The sequence below is a fragment of the Patiria miniata genome, unplaced genomic scaffold (genome assembly GCF_015706575.1).
Source record: "Patiria miniata isolate m_02_andy unplaced genomic scaffold, ASM1570657v1 HiC_scaffold_1, whole genome shotgun sequence".
NCBI classification, from domain to species: domain Eukaryota; kingdom Metazoa; phylum Echinodermata; class Asteroidea; order Valvatida; family Asterinidae; genus Patiria; species Patiria miniata.
The window spans coordinates 1,851,593-1,874,062 of record NW_024037047.1 but is presented as its reverse complement, the minus strand read 5'-3'; the positions used below and the strand labels follow the sequence as shown (position 1 = coordinate 1,874,062).

At 40.7% G+C, this 22,470-nt stretch overlaps 2 protein-coding genes across 2 annotated transcripts; both read left to right on the top strand.

The window, feature by feature from the left end:
- Positions 1–10,185: 10,185 nt before the first annotated feature.
- LOC119725300 lies at positions 10,186–16,478 on the top strand. The gene is made up of 6 exons (XM_038196716.1): positions 10,186–11,999; positions 12,511–12,598; positions 12,982–13,212; positions 13,960–14,316; positions 15,060–15,208; positions 16,206–16,478. The coding sequence occupies exons 4-6, from the start codon at positions 13,962–13,964 to the stop codon at positions 16,476–16,478; spliced, it is 777 nt and encodes a 258-aa protein (XP_038052644.1). The 5' UTR covers positions 10,186–11,999; positions 12,511–12,598; positions 12,982–13,212; positions 13,960–13,961.
- A 2,521-nt stretch (positions 16,479–18,999) lies between these two features.
- LOC119737972 lies at positions 19,000–20,615 on the top strand. The gene is made up of 2 exons (XM_038216302.1): positions 19,000–19,090; positions 19,536–20,615. The coding sequence occupies exons 1-2, from the start codon at positions 19,028–19,030 to the stop codon at positions 20,037–20,039; spliced, it is 567 nt and encodes a 188-aa protein (XP_038072230.1). The 5' UTR covers positions 19,000–19,027; the 3' UTR covers positions 20,040–20,615.
- Positions 20,616–22,470: the final 1,855 nt, after the last annotated feature.

The following is a 22,470-nucleotide window of genomic DNA, read 5'->3' as shown; positions in this document are numbered from 1 at the left end:
CTCCACAGACCCTTCAAGAAATGAGATATATGACATTAGAGGTGTTACAAGTGATGTTGCCAATGGTTCTGTGATTTAAATCTATGATTGAAATCAAATAGTAAAAATCAAACAACCCCTGTTATTTTTTTTGCCTTAACTCTCGTAGTGCAATCTCACTGGACTAAATGTACACGTTGTGTGGCAAGGTCTGAAATGAGCAACAAAGAAACCCGGCATAGCCCCTGCAGAGAGGCCTACGTGACTTGTTCAGTTTTGTTTGCCTCTGAAGAAGAACTTTTGAAGTTCGCAACGTCAGGCCGCATTCATTTTATAAAAAGTATATACCAACACAAAACAAACTAAGAGTTGCTATTTTGAAAATGTTTGGCTGACATTTATTGAATGGCATGGAGAGGGCAAATTATTATGTATTGTAATACACCGAAAATTCAGTGACCGCAAACTACGCGACCTGAAACCAATACCTGGGGATAAGAGGGGTTTTCCCTCAGCTATTTTGAAAATGTTTTGGCTGACGTTTATTGAATGGCATGGAGACGGCAAATTATTATGTATTGTAATACACAGAAAAATTCAGCGACCTAGAACCAAAACCTGGGGATAAGAGGGGTTTTCCCTCAGCCCCTGCAGCGATTGTATTCTAATTTTATTGCCAGGGCAGGAGTTAGTAACTTGAACAATAGCGACCGATGAATTGGAAAGGAGAGCCATGATTTAAGCATGGAATCTAAATAAATGGGTTAAAATATTTGTCGCGCTTTTTTCTCCCCGGGGACCAGAAAAGGGGAAGAACTGACAATGATTGCATTAACAAGAGATACAAAGAACCCAACAGATTGCGTGCGACGGCTCAATTGAGGTTTGCACTTTTCTATTCAAGAGTAAAATTCTACAGTGGAACTTTACATATTTCTACCCTTGTGTTATTTGCAAGGTTTTTTTCTTCAATCCTCAAATTGTAAGGATTGGAATGCACTGAGTTAGTTCCCACGGACTATATTCCCCAGGTCAGGGGAAATACCATGACGAATAAAGGAGAATTGAAAGTAAACCTATTCAATTAAAACTGGCAAGTCAACAGGTGTTATTGTTGGATAGGTGCGCGTGCACACAAGACATTCTTTGAGGGGGGAACAGATACATTGAATAAACTGTATCTCTGTATTTTTTCTTAATTTATGAGGTGGCTGATGATGTTGATATTTTTTGTTCACACAGAGGATGAAATTAGATAGTTATTATTGAAATCGATATTATTTAGATAGATAATATTGTTTAGACAATAAATGACAATGTAATTGTTTTTATTTATTACAAATGTTGAAGATGTTCAGTCAATTTTAATTCATTGTAAGGAACGTTGAGTGTCGGTTTGACGGATTCGGCGATATATCAGATGGGTATTATATATTATTAAAGGTAATGAACAACACTTGAACAAATCAGTGTGAGAGCAAAGGCTCTATCATCCAAGGCCAATGCCAAGGCCTTGACTTTCAAGGCCCGGGCCAAGGCAAGCCCCAAAGACGAGTTTCAAATTGGAATTAAAACTAAGGCCGTCGGTGGTAAGCCATTATATGAAATAGCAAACAACGATGTTTGGTGATTTTACATGGACATGTTACAACATTGTAATAATGGTGTACTGTGTGGACACCACTTCTTCAAAATCTCTTGAAGAATATTAACATGCCTTGCATCCACACATGAATCAACAAATACATACAACACTCATTGGAAAGTTGATAACAGTGTAGCCAACCAGAACATATCAACTGCCAGGAGGGCCTACTGTATGGAATGATCCAAAGAGTTACATTGGTGTATTAAAATTGGATTAAATTTTTTTGAAAGCTATTACCTACGTGCGTATCATTTTTTGTATTACTTTTACTTTTATATGACTTCTTATTTTTTTTATTTTAGTCGTTATTTAATTCCATGATTTAAATCAAAAAGTTAAAATCAAACAACCCTGTTATTTTTTTTCCTGAACTCCATAGTGCAATCTCACTGGACAAAATGTACACGTTGTGTGGCAAGGTCTGAAATGAGCAGCAAAGAAACCCGGCATATCCCCTGCAGAGAGGCCTACGTGACTTGCTCAGTTTTGTTTGCCTCTGAAGAAGAACTTTTGAAGTTCGCAACGTCAGGCCGCATTCACTTTATAAAAAGTATATACCAACACAAAACAAACTAAGGGTTGCTAGTTTGAAAATGTTTGGCTGACATTTATTGAATGGCATGGAGAGGGCAAATTATTATGTATTGTAATACACAGAAAATTCAGTGACCGCAAACTACGCGACCTGGAACCAACACCTGGGGATAAGAGGGGTTTTCCCTCAGCCCCTGCAGCGATTGTATTTTAATTTTATTGCCAGGGTAGTAGTTAGTAACTTGAACAATAGTGACCGATGAATTGGAAAGGAGAGCCATGATTTAAGCATGGAATCTAAATAAATGGGTTAAAATATTTGTCGCGCCTTTTTCTCCCCGGGTGATCAGAAAAGGGGAAGAACTGACAATGATTGCATTAACAACATATACAAAGAACCCAAACTGATTGCGTGCGACGGCTCAATTGAGGTTTGCACTTTTCTATTCAAGAGAACAATTCTACGGTGGAGCTTTACATAATTATTTCTATTTAGGTATTTTTCAGACTACTCTAATATAATTTCAAAGGTTCTTTTCTTTAATCCTCAAATTTGTAAGGATTGGAATGCACAGAGTTAATTCCCACGGACTATATTGCCCAGGGCAGGGAAATACCACGACCAATAAAGGAGAAATGAAAGTAAACCTATTTAATTAAAACTGGCAAGTCAACAGGTGTTATTGCTTGATAGGTGCGCGTGCACACAAGACATTCCCTGAGGGGGGGAACAGATACATTGAATAAACTGTATCTCTGTATTTTATTCGTTATTTATGAGATGGCTGATGATGTTGATATTTGTTGGTTCCACAGAGAATGAAATTAGATAGTTATTATTGTTTAAACAATAAATGACATTGTAAAAATATATATATATATATATTGTTATTTATTCCAGGTTTTGAAGATGTTCAGTCAATTTTGATTGTAAAGAGCATTGAGCGTCAGTTTGTCTAATTTGGCGATATATCAGATTAGTATTATTATATTATTAAAGGTAATGAACAACACTTGAACCAATCAGTGTGGGAGCAAAAGCTCTATCATCCAAGGCCAATGCCAAGGCCTTGACTTTCAAGGCCCGGGCCAAGGCAAGCCCCAAAGACGAGTTTCAAATTGGAATTGAAACTAAGGCTGTCGGTGGTAAGCCATTATATGAAATAGAAGACCTTTTTACTTTTTTATCCTCAGTGCCAATTTGAAATTCATCAAATTATACAAAACGACTACCAATATAAAACAAATCACAACATCACAAATCGCTAGTATAAAGAAGAACAAGCTGCCTTGACTAGAACATTCATATACAATGTATATGGACTTCCTCGTGTCAAAATACAAGTTCAGGTCTTCAGAAATCCCACTTTCTTATGAAATGTTATGTGTTTGATTTTATTGTGAAGGGGCGTACTCATACATGCAGCCTAATATGTGTTAGTTTGATGTGATGGAGTAAACGGCCCAAAACCATGGGTCCTAATTTTAATCAGACTTTTGGTTCTGTTACTTGTTTTGTTTTTAATAGAACCGTTTACTTGAAGAAAAGAGCAACGAAGCACCGGTATGTGCAGGCAAGATTCATGGAAAAATCAGTTGTCAATTTGTTGGAAAATTCCAAAAAGGTTGCAGCCGTGAATCACTGAGAGGGAAAGCAAATGGAACTTACAACAGGCATCAGCAGGGTCATTCCTATTTTTTTTTTGGGGGGGGGATGCGAACAAAAGTTTGAGGAAGAAAAGCACTGCCTGTTGTAGATAAAGTTGCACCTATACCTCATATACCTTGTCAATATACCTCATGTAACTAAGAGTTGAAGTATTATTTGGAAAATTATTTCTTTTCACATTTGAAAGGTTAATGTCAAATATCTCTGGGCTGTATTTGCTATACATATCCACGCCACTTTCTGTCTGAAGAACTTGTCAATGAAATCAATTTGTTGCGGTACATTTGCAGAGACAATCACCAACAATGTCTTGCTAAATACTTATTTTTAAAGCAGAGAAAGAACTTAACAAATACGCGCTAGGCAGTTCATATTCCTACACTGGTGTCTTTACCAGTCAACTCATAAATTAACAGACATATTCGCTTCCAGTCGCAAGATAAATGTAGGCCTACATCATCTACCAGAGCCTTTCGCCCTCCGACTTGGTTTTGCACCCCAAAAATTGCCGATGCCATTTTCATTCCCCATTTAAATCAATCCTGATTCGCGGCGGCAATCTTCTTGGAATTTTCCAACAAATTAACACCATTTTATTATCTCTGCATCTTGCCTGCGCATACACGTTTACCTCCCTATTCTTTTCATTTGAATAAACACTTCTCTCAAGTCTGATTAAAAAGGACCCACGGTTGCCGGGCCCCTATACCCCGTCCCATCTGACTGTAAGGTTGCTTGTATGATTACGCCCCTTCCCAGTAAACACAACTAAACTGGGATCATGGTAATATTAATGGTGTGCTGTAAAACTTAACTGAAAGTGTGTCAACACACCGATCTAAGGTGTATGTAACATGATTAATTAGATTGCAGACTTTGCAGAGAGCTGAGTGTAAGTTGTATGATAGCAAACAGGAAACTTTCAAACAAATTTGATATAAAAATGATCTAGAAAATCCAAAATTGTATGGGCTTTGAAGAGCCTTGCAAGGTATTGATCATCAATGCCAAGGCCAAGGCTTTTGCCCTCAAGCCTTAAGACTAAGGCCAAGGCCCTAAAATCCAGCCTTGGCCAGCCTTAAGGCAGCCTTAAGGCCAAGGCTGACACCCTACTATATCACTGGCACCAATGTAATTGAAACTAAGAGTGAAATAGTTACGTACCTTGTAATGACGCGTTGTCAGCCCTTCCAAACGAGTCCAAAATCCTTCAGAGACAGGTCTCAACCAGCGGTGACTTATCCGGAAACAAACGTCTAGGTCTCTCCTGTCCTTGTATTGACGCGTTGTCAGCCCTTCCAAACGAGTCCCGAATCCTTCAGAGACTGGTCTCAACCAGCGTTGACTTTATCCTGAATCAAATCTTAACGTTTATTTCTCTCCATTCCTTTGGAATTTAGAATCACCGGTGGGTTTGGCGGATACCATGTAGATGCGTATTCAAGGCAAGCTGTCGTCAGGGAGACTCACTAATATGACTCGCAAATGGATTTGGGAGCTCTTATAATGTAATGCAACGTGTGGCATGATATTTCTCGCAAAGACCCAGAAGCCAGCGCCCGACGCGCTCCGTGGAGCGATTTCATTCGCTGCCGCCTGACAAAATATTGTCATAATTTGACTATCAATAGCATGTTTCCCTAATAAGGGCTTGAAATCGGACCACAAGTTGCAAAGGCACGGTTTTTGGAGACTTGCAGTGGGGCACTTTACTTCGTCGTAGACATTACTGTGTAACGTGTATCCCGTGTTCCAACCGCATGCGTGACTTTTGGCCGAAACTTATCATAGCTGTGATTGGTCAAAGCATTACGGGGCGGGGCTTACTGGATCGAAGCAAATGGGTACAGTTCTAGAGTGTTCACGCTTTTGTGAGGCATCACGTGTTTTTGCTCACGTGGGCAGCGTGTAGTGGGCGGAGCCGGCCTACTGAGGCCGTAAATCAGGCAGAGTATTTTACCGTTGTATGTGACGCTGCATTGGATTGAAATCAACTAGAATGAAAGAAACTAAACCCTTTATTTTCATTTCATAGCCAGATATTTATTTGCAACAGAATACCTCCCCCGCCTGAACTCACCAATGAAAGGAAAGAGTGCATGTGACTTCAGAACGTCACAATGTCGAAGAGAGACTTTTGCAGATTGGCCCAATGGGCGCTATACTGCCCATCTTTACACGACGTCGACCTGGCATATACATGCATTGCTCTTTCTGTGACGGGACATAAACATCTCGAGAAGTGGAAATTACAAATTTGGGTCTATTGGATCCATTGCGCCAATTGCAACTCCTCAGCCTCCTCCCCCAAAAAATTCCTGCACATCAAAACCCCACCCATCCGCTTTGAAAACTCTTGGATCCATCTCTGCATTGCTGTACACAGCAATGGAATAGAATAAATGGCAAAACTTAGCCCACGTTAAGTTGAAGCTTGACCATTCGCGATCCTGAGGTTGGGGTATCGTTTTTAGTGCAAAACATGACATAACCGTGTAAAATGTTAGGTATCCCAGTTGCATATTAGGTCATAGTTTTTCATGTTACGTCGTATGCCTTTCAACGAACTTGGGAACGGCAGTGTTGCCGAAGAGGAGGTGTATTAGGGAAATACATTCTGGGTAGCTTCGCACATGCTATAATTAATCACAAAGTCATAAAAAGCCCGAATAAATTGTAAATTGTAGTAGGCCCCTAACTAAATGTGCGTTAGTACATGAATAAATCAGGGATGATTTAATGATACTGGATGGAATCGTAGTCAAACTCGCTCCGTGAGAAAAATGAAAAAATGGGTCATCTTTGGAAATGTGGATACAGTGTCGTTGGGAACCTAATAATGTGAGGGCGCTCTGCATGCTGGCTGTTACTAAAAACAAATGTCTTAAATCACAAGAGAGCGCCTTTCCGGTCATCCACTGAACTGCTTTCTGGGGGGAAAACAACCAGCGCTAAAACTTTTGAAAAGAAAAACATCAAAGAAAGCTTGCCTGGCTAGGAGTTCGGAGTATCATTGAGTTCGTCCTTGTGGCTCATATAGCTCCGGGAGTTGAATCAGCCGAGATACAGCAGGTGTGTAGACCTTGCTACTGACCCTGACGTTGACACTCAGGGCACGGCCAGAGAAAGTTCCGGTAACTCTGTGGTTAGGAGATTTATTTTCATGTCATGGGAAATCGTCATACAATCAAACATAAACGACCAAAGCAATAGTGTTTAAATCGCAAAAAAATACAATCCCAATGAAAGTCAAGTTTCATGGAGAACAAGTGCGAGTGCACAATGAGCCCTGGCTACGGAAGCTTGAATTGCCTTCCGCGATACCGCGTTACCGTGATAATTTATCACAGAAATCCGGAATTCAACGATAATCCCTTCCTCGATAACGCGTTACCGTGATAATTTATCACAGAAATCCGGAATTCAAAGATAATCCCTTCCTCGATACCGCGTAAAACAAAAACCTTCATCATCCCTGTCCCTTAAGGGGTTCCATACAAATTGCTGTATACACAGAAATTCAGTGACCGTAAACTACGCGACCGGGAACCAGTTTTACCGTGGTGGAAACGAGGGGTTTCCCTCCTCAGCCCCTGCAGCAATTGTATTCTAATTTTATTGCCGAGGTAGGAGTTCAACAATAGTGATCGATGAATTGGAAAAGAGAGCCAAGATTTAACCATGGAATCTAAATAAATGGGTTAAAATACATTAGTTTATTAGGCGCCCCCCAAAAAAAATACTCTGTCTGTTTTCAGCACGTGCGTCGATTTTTATCAAGCGCGTCAACCTGTTTTTGTTCTTCAAATTAACACGGAAGCTACAACAGCGCCCTCTATTGCCGCACCTCCTCACATTTTTGTACCAAGGAGCACCAAGGAATGGGGAAATTGCACCAAGGCAAATGATAAAGGGCACCAAGGCGAATTATGGAGGACACCAATGTATAATGAGGACACAAAACCAAAATACTACCTACCTTGTCTGTACAATTCAAACTTGAAAAAAAAAATCCAGAACTTCGGTCTGACTAGAGACAGACTATTTTTATATTTTTTTGGCCTTATCGCATTTTTTTTCTCGCCGGGGACCAGAAAATCGGGGACACTGGCATCGATTGCTTTATAAAGAGATACAAAGAACATAACTGATTGCGTGCAACGGCTGACATCGAGGTTTGCCCTTTTCTATTCAAGGGTAGCGGAGCTTTACATATTTCTGTTTAGCTACTTGTGTAATTTGCAAGGGTACTTTTCTTAAACCCTCAATTTGTAAGGAGTGGAAAGCACAAGGTAAGTTCCCAATGACTATATTCCCGAGAGAGGGGAAAATACCATGACAAATACAGGGGGGGAAAAGAGAAATGAAAAGTAAACCTATTCAAAATAACAAGCGCGGGTGCACAACCAGCATGGCCCGGTTTGGCGATGACTCAGCTCTATTCATACAAAATAGACGCGCATGAGCAACGATCGAAACAAATCCGGCCTCGGGAAAACAGTCGGCAGGAGTGCATTTATGCCCACGGCTTTGCATTTGGTCTTTTTTTGTACAGACAGAGCTCCTGTATGTAATAGCACGTATGGCGTGATATTTTTTTGCAAAGACCCAGAAGCCAGCGCCGGACGGGCTTGAATGAGCGATTTCATTCGCTGTCGCCATCAAGGGCCCCCCCCCCAAAAAAAAGCAACACCAATTTGACTATCAATAACACTTTTCCCTTAAAAGGACTTGGAATCGGGCCACAAGTTGCAAAGGCACGGTTTTGGGGAGAATTGCGGCGGGGAACTACTGTGACGTTATCCCTACTGTCTGCGTGACTTTTGGCAGACGTTTATCAAAGCTGTGATAGGTCAAAGAATCTTGGGCGGGGCTAATCGGATCGAAGCAAATGAGTAATTCCAGAGTGTTCAAGTGGTGTTGCTCACGTAGGCAGCGTATCGTAGGCGAAGCCTAATGGGATTGCAAAGTCTGGCAGAATATTTTACTGTTACAAGTGACAGTGTATTAGATTGAAATCAACTAAAGTGAAATAAACTGACACCCTTATCTCCTTTTGCATAGCCAGATATCCATTAGTCTGGTTCCCATACCAATATTCTGACTATTCCTGATGACTCTTAGTTCAGGTAGCCGTCAGTGATATATTGCAATACAAAATAACACCGTCTGATGACTACGGGAGGAATGCCTCCTGATTCCGAAATTGACCGGAGTTTGCCGAATGTATTTCGTCGACAATCTTGGATAGCACCCATGTATTTCCGAGTATAACGTGAGTTTTATTTACCCACCATGCTTATTAAAAGAGTCCGTAATAAATATTAATTACTTGCGTTTGAAAAACTTGAAATTGAAATGACAATCGATGTTGTGCATCAAGTATTCACACGAGGATCGTACGAGGGGCGAGCTTTGCCATGATATTGAAACATTAAAAAAAGTTTGAATCAAAATAACCCGCGTGCTCAAGTGACGTGTCTCCCATATGTATGTATGCATGCATGCAAGTAGGCCCTAAATAAAAAAAAATACTTGAACAGCTCTGAGTTATTTGCAGGGGTCACCGAGAGTGCAATCGTTCTCTGCGTGCATTGTTACCACAGGCGCTCAATAGCTACCGCTTATTGTGGGTCAAAGCCTCTCTGGTTTCGAAATCATGGTAAGTCCCTAATAAACATAATTAGACTGGTTATGTGCAGGATTTAGAGCAGGGGTAGTTTGAGGGGTAACTGCCCCAAGTCAGTCGTTCGTTATCTGTCCCCCTCGCGTCTGGGTAACCGCTCATCCTTGCGCGAGGCTAATAAATAATTTTTAGTGTGATAATGGATGTTAGATGAATCCTGAGATAAATAAGACCAGTCCCCTTGGGTTTCCCTCCAACCCCCAAGTCCACGTACACACATCTTTAACTATGATTAATACCATGGTCGTCGCCAGGATTTTTTTTCTAGAGGGGGGCAAAACTTTTTGGTTCCAAAACATTCTTTTTTTTCTCAATACATTCTCGATTTATCAGTTTTAGAGGGGGTCAGGGACATTTTGCCCCCCCCCCCAACTTATTAAATATACACTACTATGACTTCGCGCCTCTTTTTCTTTTCTTTTTCTTTCTTTTTTTTCTTCTTCCTTTTTTTGCGGCTTTTTTTTTGGGGGGGGGGGGGGGGGCAAGTGCCCCCCTTGCCCCCCTCGCGACGCCTATGATTAATACTCAGTTGCAGTGGCGAAATTTGTGTTTTCTTATTTATTAAGGACCGTTCACAGACTGGCAACAAGTCTAGTAGTACATCATGGCTGCGTGGTGAATCGTCCAAGTCTGTGATCGTTCCCTATATCCATACGTTGCAACATTGTCACTTCCGGGTGGTTTGCTTAAATGTGCATTGATTTGATGCATATTCTATCACTTTATTAGTGTGGGATTGGAAAGTAAAATGAGCATAGCCTATTTGTATCGCACGAACTACGGTTAATTTGGCCCACATTTGCTTTGTTCTTTGCTTGAAAGTTGAATTAACCTGCACGAATCGAGCCTATACTATACGTACATCGAAGAAGAAAGAATCAACCGTTGTCTAATTCTACCTCCATGCACGTACACAGGAACGAGGTCAAAACTATACCATTGCAAAAGACGTTGCGTACATCCGACAAATCATGGGCAGCTGGAATTCAAAAGGTATGTCCTTGAAAACTGCGTCCGTTTTAAAGGCACGTAATGATATTGTGGCAGGGCCAAATTTAACTTGTATTTTTCCAATGTATTTTGTAGTGTTTTAGGATAGGAGTAGATCCCCTGAGAAGATCCAGTGTTTTTATTAGATGTCCCCTACCCTTTCAAAGTAGTGTTTCCCCCTGATTAGCTTTCCCCAGTAACAGTCCACATTGTATGTATATTGTTCCCATGCCATTGGTTCCCCCTGTCTCAAGACCATGTGCCCTGCCACCCTGTAAGACCACAGACCCCTCATGATCAGTAGCAGACCAGCGGCAGTAGAGAGAGGACCGTGCATTATATTTCCTCTCTTTCCCCCTTGATTTTCTTGGGTGCGATTTGCCCTGTGTGAGAGTTTATCTGCTCGAGTTATTGGTGAGTTCTGATATATGTTTTTCTTTGTATTTTCTCATTAAGTGTATTATTAAGTTTTTTAGAAGTTTTGATCTGTTTTGGTATTGTTCAGAGTTTTGACAATCAAGTTTTATTGAATTCCTGAACAGCCTTGTAAGTTGTAGGAATTATCACTTGAAGTTTTAAGATTGGGTTTATTTAGAAATTACTTGAAGAAAGTTAGCTTGTATTATTTGATTTGATTGATCAGGATCGTTAGACATGTTAGAGTTCTGTTATTTTTGAGGAAAACTGTGTTGTCAGAAGTTTGATTTATATTTCATTGACTTAATTTCCGAGGAATGACTTGGATAGATGCATTGCATTGCCTTTTGATTATTAGGTTAATTGTTGATTTGATACTTTCTCTTTTGACATCAGATTTCAGTTTTGGATGGTGTTTTTCTTCATTACCTTTATTGTTTTATTGTGCCAAGAGGAGTGGTTTTCCCACAGACTTCTTACTGATTAGTTTGCCATGTTTATTCATTAGTTAGACTTGTCCAAGCTGTTCGTTTACTGTAGACCTGCATTTCCTTTATTTTGTATTTAGCCACCTGTTCCATTTAGTTATTCTTATCTGCTTTGGACCTGTGGAAGTTTACTGTTCAGGAATGTTGAATTACCTCCTTGGTGATTAGTCCCACCTGGCATTCAGAAGACAGGGACTACTGTTTATCTTGCTCATTATGTATTCACGAGAAATTTTGGTGTTCTTGGCAAGACTGAAAGTGCATTGGTTTTACCTACTTTTATTCAGAAATTTCAACACATTTAGATGGTGTGTAGGCCTTCTCTTCTACAGGATTATGAGCAATTGTGTTGCTTCAAAACAATTGTACAAAAGGAAATGATCCTATGTACCTATAACGATCGGAGTTATAACCGGTATATTTATAGTTTTTCGCTCATGTAATCACCAAAGACGATAATTCACATACACAGGGGAAAGTGAACAGGGAACAGGTGAGTCGTGTAGAAAGCGTGCCTATCCTGACGACTTGAGAAAAGACTACGCTCAGGAAGCCGAGCACAGTGTACAACTTGCAAGCTCAGCCGGGGTAAGTCAATAGTGCCATGACCGGATGGTAATTCAGATTCCTCCGGGCGTATAAATAAGCAAGAAGTGCATTCTGAGTCGACCAACACTGAACTTCAGGTCAGAGTACACTCTAACTCGCTTCCATGGTGTCGAGCATTACGCTCACACCACTACCTGTTCTGTTGAAAGGATAGTAAGCCCTGGGGACATGTTGAATCACATAATTTACCAATTTAGTGGAATGTGTTCGTCACGAGATGCTGTAGCTTTAAACAAATACGAAATATGGTGTGTGTTTTGCCTGTTTGCAACCCAGTGAGCAAGACTAAATTGATTGATTACTTTCGTCAGCTATCTTTGGTGTATGTTTTTGTTACAATGCACAATAACTATGTCTGCCTGTAACCCTCTTGAAAAAAAACCCACTCTCTATACCTCCAAGATGGCTTGAAGGCAAACAATTTATTAAAATGGAATTGCAGAAAGTGACTTTCCATTTCACTCTTCATTCAATATGTTTTCATTTACAGGTGCCTTGCAACAAGAAAACAAAGCACGATGCCCCTGCCGGACAAGACCAAAGGAGTTCCAGTTCATCTGGTTCCCCAAAACAGTCAGGTACAATGGTACATGTTTCTCTCTACCAAGAAATTGTGTCTCATAAGCTTTTTTCCCTGACATTCGTCTCTTCAGCGCCCACTCTTTACCAGTAGCCACATAGTAAAGTAAAGTAAAGTCTGTCCCGAGCCAGTGTACGTGGCCCATCGGGCCGGCGTTTATCCCCAGGTTCAGTAGCATGGAACGACTGAACATATTTCTATTTTCCCTGGATGGGATGCCAGTCCATCGCAGGTTACTCTCCAGCTAATGCCAGTACCCATTTATACTCCTTTAGGCCTATACATACCTTAAGATGAAATAACGCTGATACGCAACGAAATTTTGATATTGGCAAATCTATTTTCAAGTCATGTTTTTCATACTTTTGAATTGAAATGCAGGGAACGAGTGCAGAGAAGCCATCACAAACCAACATCAGGCCGAACCAAGGAGTAGGGCGCGAAAGAGGAGTTCGAAACGATCCAGATTGAGGAGTCCAGAGAGAGATACGTCGACCGAGATACAAGAGCCAGGAGATACTGAAACAATCATTCACTACAAGTGCAACAACTTCTACTTAACCCAAAGCCCTTTGACTTTCGGTGACAGTACAGGAAACGCATTTAACTACGGTGAGAATAGCTGGCTGTGTGGAAGGAGAGTTTTGAGAGTGATTTGATATAAAATAAAAAAAATAATAATAAAACAAAAACACATTGATCAGTTGTGCTTTTGAAACGGGTGATTCCAAATACAGCGCGCAGACAAGAGGTTGTCGGGGATAGTCCATTTGTTTAGGTTTTCGGTCGACAAAAACATGGCCGACTTGCCACGATTTCAGTGATGTCAGCCAAAAACTTTAAGACATCTTTTGATAGATTGGGGCACCGTGAAAGAATTTCGCCGTCTTACAAAAACACCATCTTGATAAAAGGCAACACAAATAACAGATAATCAAATCATAACGCTTACAAAATTACTGGCAGGACAACAAGTACGATTTAAGTGCCCCGCGCCATGGCGAATTTGCCACGGCCTCCCACAATGCACTGCTTAAACAGAAAATGACTCTCCGTCGCAACCTCTTGGTGGCCCACTGTATTAGGAATCGTCCATACTGGCGGTTAAAATTACATGTACATGTATGTTTTTATATTTTGCTGGATCCGCGGGGCCAGTGTATTGTCCTTTGACGGACTGACTGAGTTATTTGCTGAGTCATTGACTGACCGCCTCTCAGAGTCACTGGGACAGTGGTATAAATGTATGACATTCTGACTTAAACTGGAACTTTCGGGTCAAGCTTGTCTCATTATGCCAACACAACTTACCGACTTGGGATAATTCTACCTTTGACCAATGTTTCAATTGTTGTATAGACATGTCAGCTAAACTTTACGGAACAAAAGAAGGGACAAGAGACGATGATCAAACACGAAATTTGCTGGAAACAATTCGAGGCCTGGTGGAAGCCAAGGAGCCGGGAATGACGTCACTGGAAGACATCTGCAGAGAGTGTGATGCGGCGACTGTTGGCGTCGAGAAGGGTTGCGTCAAAGTCACCTTTCGTTTCAAAAGTAAAGATGGCCTCCAGAGATTCTGGGCCAAGTACTCAAGCGGGGAGCTCCAGCAACGTCTGAAGGCGGACTTGCCCATCGAAAAGGTGGAGATGTCGGCAGATGATTACACCAGAGGCTGTGAATTCTTTGAAGGGTCAGGAAGAAGGAAACAACAAGGTAAATGTTTTAGTAATGAACGCCCTTTTGTTGAAAGTGCTACAAGGGATCTGCTTTTTGGAATTTGGTAAACTTGTTTTTATTCCATTTTTTAAAAGGTTCATGCGACGAATTTTTCTGAGGAACACATCAACTTTTTATTGCTCTTAAAATGTATAAAACACGATTTGACACCCCTTTTGTGATAATTTTATTGAATAGTGCACTTCTTTTTTACATACAAGACAACTGAGGGCGCTGTTGCTTTGATGTCATTTTAGGAAGACAGTGTTTAGTTTAGTGATTTTCTGTTCCAAGTTGTGAACCAAACATTTGCTCATTGAAAACATTATTTTTTGGTGAGAAAAGTTTGCTCATTGGCTTAATACTGCCATGTACGTGTAACAATGCACTAACAAAGAAGAGAAAATTTCTGACAGCAAAATCTCTAAACTGTTGGCACTTGTTTTTGTTGCTGAAATAGCTGTAACATTGAGGTTTCTGTTCGGAATGCCATCAAAGTTTTGCTCTTAAATATGGAAACTGGCATTAGCATAAAACAAAATGCAGCAAAATAGCCTTCAGAATGGCAAAAAAAAAGAAAATAGAAAATGATAATAAATGGGACACAACAGTGCTTTTTCAAGCATAGGTGTAACAAATTACGTTGAATGGTCCCATGAAATCCAGCTCGACTGCTGTATTCGGTACAATTTTTTGCTGTCATTTTCACTTATTTTGAATTTCTGCATTCTTTTTCACAGCTCAAATGCATAGCCAACCTGACTCGAGACTCAGTTTGGATTTAGTGCAGAATGCAATAGCCAAATACGTTCGACATCGGGAGAAAACATTAAAAGTTCTCCTTGCCTGGGCACAAGACTATGCAAATCCATGGGCAAAACTGACAAAGGTAAGTATCTAAAAACTCTTCAAGTTACAGCTTAATTTCATTTAAATTGCTACCTTCTATGAAATAACGGTATCATTTGAAAGCGACTACTTTTGTCCATTCTCAATTATTTAATTGGGAACCATGATATACGTTTGATACCTTTGTTTCGCAATTTTGCAATCTCAGATGATGTGATAAGTGCACTTCTTGGACACTAAACGGTTCCGTGCTTTTTCAGACAACTGAAGAGGGAGCTGTTACCGTGATGTCATTTAAGGCACACACTGTTCTGATGGGCAGTGAACTCAAAACGTGTTCATTAAAAAATTTGTGCACAACATGTCTAATTGACATATATTCGAGCAACAATTAATCACTAAAAACTTAAGGGAGAGAGAAAATTACCACAGCCAATAAAACAAACCACTTCTGGCTACCTTTAGTGCTGAAGCAGCGGCTACCCTATAGTTTCTGCATTGAATGAGAACATTCCCATCAGCATACAACCAAAACGGCATCCAAACACCCTCGAAAATGACAGTACAAAGATTGAGAATAACTATTCTGTTAAAACAACGTTTAAGGACTGTGCTCTATTTGATGAGCATAACCCTCCCTCTTTCAGTGACAATCTGTAGTGAGTGACCCTATGGGTCAAAATGTATCAGGTTAGAATGTTAAATATATGTCTGTAAATTGGCATCATATTGGTAAAATTCACAGATTAAAATGGCTGCTACAAAACCTGTACCGGTATTAATTAGCAACCTATCTATCAAACCACTTAGACAGGCTTTGACGGTTACACTGTGAAATCCATAGGGATTTCTGGTAGTTGGTGACCAGCCTGAACAAAACCTATCGAGAGAGGAAGGGGTTAGGTTTTTGATAGTTTGGAGAGTGTATTAGTTACAAGTATAGAAAGATTTTAATTAGTGACCATTTGTGTACAAGTTGTGCGCTTCTCTTTTGTTTTCTTATTCTTATTTTTATATATATTTTTTTGCATTTGTAGGTGATAAGAGCACTCGTTCCTGTTTTGTGGGTTATTTTTTTCCTGATTGAGGTGTTGTCATGGCTGTACCAAAGCGATGAATCTTACCACGAGGAAACGTCCGTCGTAGCTGTCTCCGTGATTTTCGGCGTTGTATCCCAGATAGTGACGTTGTGCATGTTCGATTTGCGTTTGTCACACTTTTATTTACGTTCTACTGTGCTTTGTGTTGTCACAATGGCGTCGGGAGGCTTCTGGGCATTGTCTTTGTCAGTTATGGTAAGATCACAATGACTGGTCAGAATTTATAGTTGCTTCAGATATACAGCCACAAAAGGGCGCTATTAGTTTGAGCATATACACGAGGCTGAAGACTTTAGTAAACTTGCATATAGACCCCATTGATAATACACCCATTTCATAAACTCAGTATAAAAATACTCACAATTCTCCAAGGTGTTTGGAACAAACATCAAATTAAATTTTATGTTATCGCGTTTCATTTTCTCTTCAATTTGTTTGGGGGGTTACGCAATGATTTTGGAAAACAAATTCCAAACAAAGATGATCCGGGCCCTAAAAGTGGTCCTGAAGTCCATTGGCTTTTTGAAATACTAGTGCAGTGCCCGTCTAAAAATGTGCATGTTCGGGAAACGCAAATTGCTTTGCCGCTGGTATAGGTTGCATACTTGCAGAGTTTTGGAGAACTGCTCGTGCAAACAACGCACGCGATTCAATGGTGTTGTTTTCACAGATTGAACGCACACTTACGTCAAAACTTTTGCCAAGTTTGAAGTTCGACCACCTACAATGGTCGCTCAGTCAACTGCAAAAATAATGTGCCCGTGTACATACGAAAACATGGTATGCAGTGCTATTCACCCATTGATCCAGTAGTATTCACCCATACTGGACAATGTATCGCCCTGCAATGCACGTGCGCGTGTCCGTCCTTTTTGCATTGTTAGCGTCATATTGAGCACGCGCGCTTTAGCTTAAACATGACGTAAACAATTGAAAAGAACGGCAGTGCGTGCGGGTGTTATGTTCTAAGCTATATACTGCCACGTTTGCCTCAGAAAATACTGCTTTTTTCAGCTTTTTCGAGAACCGCTGGTCCAAACAACTTCAAACTTTGCACTGCACATTCTGTTGTCCCGAAAAATATACCCGCCGATTTACAACTTCATACGGTGCCCGGTTCTGGAGATAATCGACGGACAGACAGACAGACAGAGATTCCTGGAATTATAGTAAGACTAGTGCAGGGCCAGTCGAAAATGTGCGTGTTCGGAAGGGGCAGTTGAGAACTGCAGCTCGTGCAAACAACGCACATTATTCAATGGTGTGAACGCACACTCGCAAGTTAAACTCACAAAATTTCGTCCGTCCCCCCCCCCCCCGGCACATACAGTGCAGTGATGGTTGCTCAGTTGAGTACAAAATGCATGTGCACGCGTGCATGCCACTCACGTATATGTACGTACGAAGACATGGTGTGCAGTGCTATCGCCCTACAATGTGCCCGTCATTTTTGCAGGGCCCGTCAAAAAAATGCACCTGTGCGTTAGGGGCAATTTCTAAATGCTCATGTCATGCAAACAACGCACACGATTCAATTGTGTTGTTTTCACAGGTTAAACTCACACTCATAGGTTGAGCGCACTTTGTACATGTCCCCAGGCCATCCCCGGCATGGATATTCACAAATACGGCCGTGTAGCTACACACCTACGTGAGTAAGGTTGCTCAATCCACCGCCTACAATAGTGGTTCAATCGACTGCAGAATGCATGTGCCCGTGCAGTCAGGAAACATATGGTACGCATGCTATTCACCCATACTGGACAATGGTATCGCCCTACAATACACGTGCGCGTGCCCGTGTCCTTTTTCCATTGTTGCGTCATATTGAGCACGCGCGCTTTAGCTCAAACATGACGTAAACAATTGAAAAGAACATCAGTGCGCGGAGTTCTAGGCTATATTCTGGCGCGCTAGGTCTCAGAAAATACTGTTGTTTTTGCAGCTTTTTCGAGAACCCCTCGTCCAAACTACTTCAAACTCGGCACTGCACATTCTGTTGTCCCGAACAATGCACCCGCCGATTTTCAACTCCATACGGTGCCCAGTTCTGGAGATAATCGGCGGACAGACAGACAGACGGACAGACAGACAGACAGACAGAGATTCCTTGAATTGTAGTATAGATGATGGCTGCGCTCCATTGCAAAGGAGCGCATTATTTAAGGGCCCAAGTTCATCCACATACACATTAATTACAAGCTTGCAGACCTGTTCACGGCTTCCGGCCTATGCACTAAAACTCTCAAGTTTATCCAACAAAATGCTCAGTATCATAAAGGGTGTGTAAATTGTGATTTGGGCTGCGTAGAAATAAAATCACGATACAAATCAATTTCTTGATAAGTGTATGACTGACAACGTCGCACTTTGTTCAGTGGGCGCTTTTCTTTGGAACCCTGTCCGGGCTGGGGGGGGGGGGTGACAGAGGTTTATTGCAGAGGCTTATTAGTGGATCAAATCCGAATACAGGAAGCAAGTTCCATCCGATGGTTGCATCACGAGTTTGAAAATAGAATATTAGAACGAGGATGATTCATTGGTAGCTAGAATTCGCCCAACACAGTATGACGCCATCCATGATCGTCATATCCCAGAAAGGCTAAAATATGTTTTTACAGCATCAGCTAAAAAAATATATGTCCCATTGAATCGTCTTCCAATATTTAACTGGTAGGTAACTATCAGCACCGTTTTTTTATTTTGGTACGCTTTATTTCTCACAGGATTCGGTAAAGGTTTCTTTGTGCATTGGTGTAATGATCACTCCTGTTATTATGGAAAGGACGGGTCTAAGATATTCAAGTCGTCGGCCAGCACCGGTATGTTTCTCATTTCATTGTTCCGGTAATATTGATATAATTGATATTGAGACATTATTGGCTGCCGGAATTCAACTGCACATACGAATGTAAGCAGAAACGTAAAGATAAGCAGACCAATGTTTGTCAATGTATAACGGCCTCCTTGTCTTTTTATAATAAGACCATAATGGGGCTACGTTTCCATTTAACAGACTCCCAATTTCGTGCGGTCTTCCGTTTTAAAGATATAGCGGGATGTCTGGCAAGATTGTGAAATTAAGTGGGCTTGAAAAAAGGCGTATAATTGATACACATCCTGTTTTGTGCTAGATGTGAGGGAGGCGAAACTGTAGTAACAGTTCAAGTTGCGTCTTTTTGCTAACGTTTTTAGTTTTCTTAATATAGTGGCTTATGCAGTTCAAAGTTGGTAACGGTGTCTTTTTAATTTTCCCAACCATTTCAGGGGGTTGTCGCAGGACTATTTTGCGGGTGCATTCTCGTTGTTGCGTTTTTTGAAAGTGTTACCAAGTCTATGTGTCTACTTGCTATGGTAGCTCTTACGCGTTATTACATTGCCGGGAAGCCTTTTACTGATCCAAAACCCGTGGTGTTACAAGACGTTATGGCTACCTTACATCTGAAAAATGTCTTGGAGACAGTTTATACATTGGAAACTGTGGTCAAAGAAGAGCACCTGCAGTTGCGATGCAGAGAGACACCGGGCTTATTGATCCTGAAATCCACGGTCACAACGAAAAGGCAGAACCCAAATTCTCTGTTCAGCATCGTCGAGCTTCCAGAAGATATTGTAAGTTCGATATCGTCTGCCATACGCATCCTCAAGATACCCAACTCAGAAGTGGTGAAGTTCGTTAAAGACTTTGCTGATAAATTTGAATGTCGTAACAGTGAAAGGGCCATGAAGATTGAATACTACAGGCTGAGAGAGGAGATTGCCATCTCATAACATACATCATATATGAATAGAACATGCAGCTACTTCAATTTCTTTAACTTCTGAAATTAACCTTACGGGCTCCGAACGCGAAGCGAGGGTTTGTTGTTCAGCCCTAACTGCGGCCATTTTGCAAACCCCAGCTTCGGCTTCGGCTCAAGCCTCATCGTCAAACTGCATGATTGAGACCGAGCCGGCGCCGGGTGTTTGGAAAACGGCCCAAGGTAATGTTGGTACCGTCCTAGCTGTTTATTTATGGAGTGGTCCCAACATTGGATAAAACCAACTGGCTGTGAACAGCGCCTCCAATAGTGTCTAGGCCTACTCCCTTCGCTCGTCCCCACCGCTGGTGGGTTAGCCCGTTTAAAGGAACGGTCCATCATTTGTAATATGTGACCCGCTCCGCAAAAATGAGTGTGTGGGAATGAAATAAGCTTTCAATTGGTATATCACGGACCTCTCTAGGACATTTGGTTGCATTGTTGTGCTTGTTTCATTCTGTAAAGTTTTTGCAAAGCTAGAAGTGTCTCAATGGAGAAAAAAGGCTTTGAAAAATGACAAATACACTGTAACTAACCAAGAAAAGCACCAAAGATTCATAATTTTTTTCTTTTTCTTACAATATTTACATTTCTGTGTAAGATATTTGAACTAAAACTATCAAACAACCAACATAAAACAAAAACAAAAAAATCCAAATTTTGAGCAAATTTTTACTGTTTCCATTTCAAAATGGCTAAAGCTTGAATTCAAATTATGCGACATCAGACTCATTTTTGCAGAGCGGGTCACATATGTGCATTTTGCGCGTTTGAGGCAACATACGTGCTCATATTCTAAATAAGGGTGCTGAACAACTAACCTGATGAAGGTTCAGCTCAGCCTTTAGCTGTATATTTCAAGAAAAAACACCATTCCAGGATCACGGTGTGGTATGTATCTAGATGTACCATATTGAAAAAGCCTTCTTTCGTTGATTTCTTCAAAATGACAGCATACCAGATAGAATGATTTCAAAAGGAGTTTAGTCCCTATACTATCTTTCAACCAAGTATGTTTTCAACAATAATAAAATACGTCAGTTACTTTTTGGATAGCTGTAAATTATGGACTGTAGCTTTAACATATTTAGTGAAGGATGGCGCAGCCGCACAGGTCACGGCAGGCCACTCCTGCATATACAAATGTAGAGGGTAAACATGTGTGCAATTACAACTGAAAAAATGCGCTTCATCGAGTAAACAAGAATCGCCCACAGATCCTACACGCAAGGATTAACGACTAGGCCAAACTCTTAGTTAGATTAGTGAAGTGATAATGGCCGGTACTGGTGGCAAATACCATGGAAACTTGTCAACAAAGACCCCTGCATGCGGCGGCTTTCAGATTTGCAGGGCTCTGCGCACGATCTGGTGTCGAAGTCTGTCAAGCAAGCTTATTATATTTTTGAATATTCATGAGTCTATGGTTTTGGTCTTTATTATTAAATTGTGATAACTACATAACTACGCTAACGCCGGGTACAATATCTTTAGCTTTAAAATGAACAATGAACTGTCTCTTTTGTTTTATCGGTTCGGGACTACATCTCTCAAAAACTTTTTAACGAGTTTTGTTCCAGCAACACTGGGTTTACTTTTGGAATACACTTATGTGGGGTTCAGTTTATTACAAACATTATGTCAGAAGTTCTCCAGCAAATCTGCTGCATTATTTTTTTATTATTTACACTCTATTTAATGTTTGTCATGTACACATGACATATGCTAAAAACCCACATCTTGTGGTTTGAGGCCTTGCCTAACTTCCAATTTCAAAACTACAGCACTATAGCTTGTCAAAGCCATACTCTATAATCTCCTGGGTCGGACTGACCCGCAATCTGAATCCAAATCTGCTGATCGGTCCTTTTTCACGTCAAAAATTGACCCCTTTTAGGGGTCATAAATGCCCCCTTTGGAGAGGAAAAAATTACACTTTTCTCGGTTATTGTGACTAGGACATTTGTACTTTTTCACCCGGAAAAGGACTAAGCAGATTTGGATTCAGATTTGTTTTTTTAGATTTGAACTGTTTTATTTATATTGGCAATTAGGTAACACAGCACATGACCCTTTGTTTTATCATTTGGTAGACATCACCACAGTCCCTCTCCCAAACACAATTCATTAAGAAAGACCACTTACAGGCTTACCTTTATAAACCATAGGAATGTCTGAAGTCAGAGTTTGGTGTGATCATTCCAGATATCAACCATTGAATTTGCTATCAAAACCGCCCTAGCAATCTTGATTTGGAAAAACGTGGAAAGGAAAGTGTTTTGTTTAAGAACATTTCAGCTATTTTTATATTAATACATTGATTAGCAGCGAAAAATGTTTGCATGTATATCAATAAAAAGAAAACAAAACCTTAACTCATGCTAATTTGTATGATTCTAACT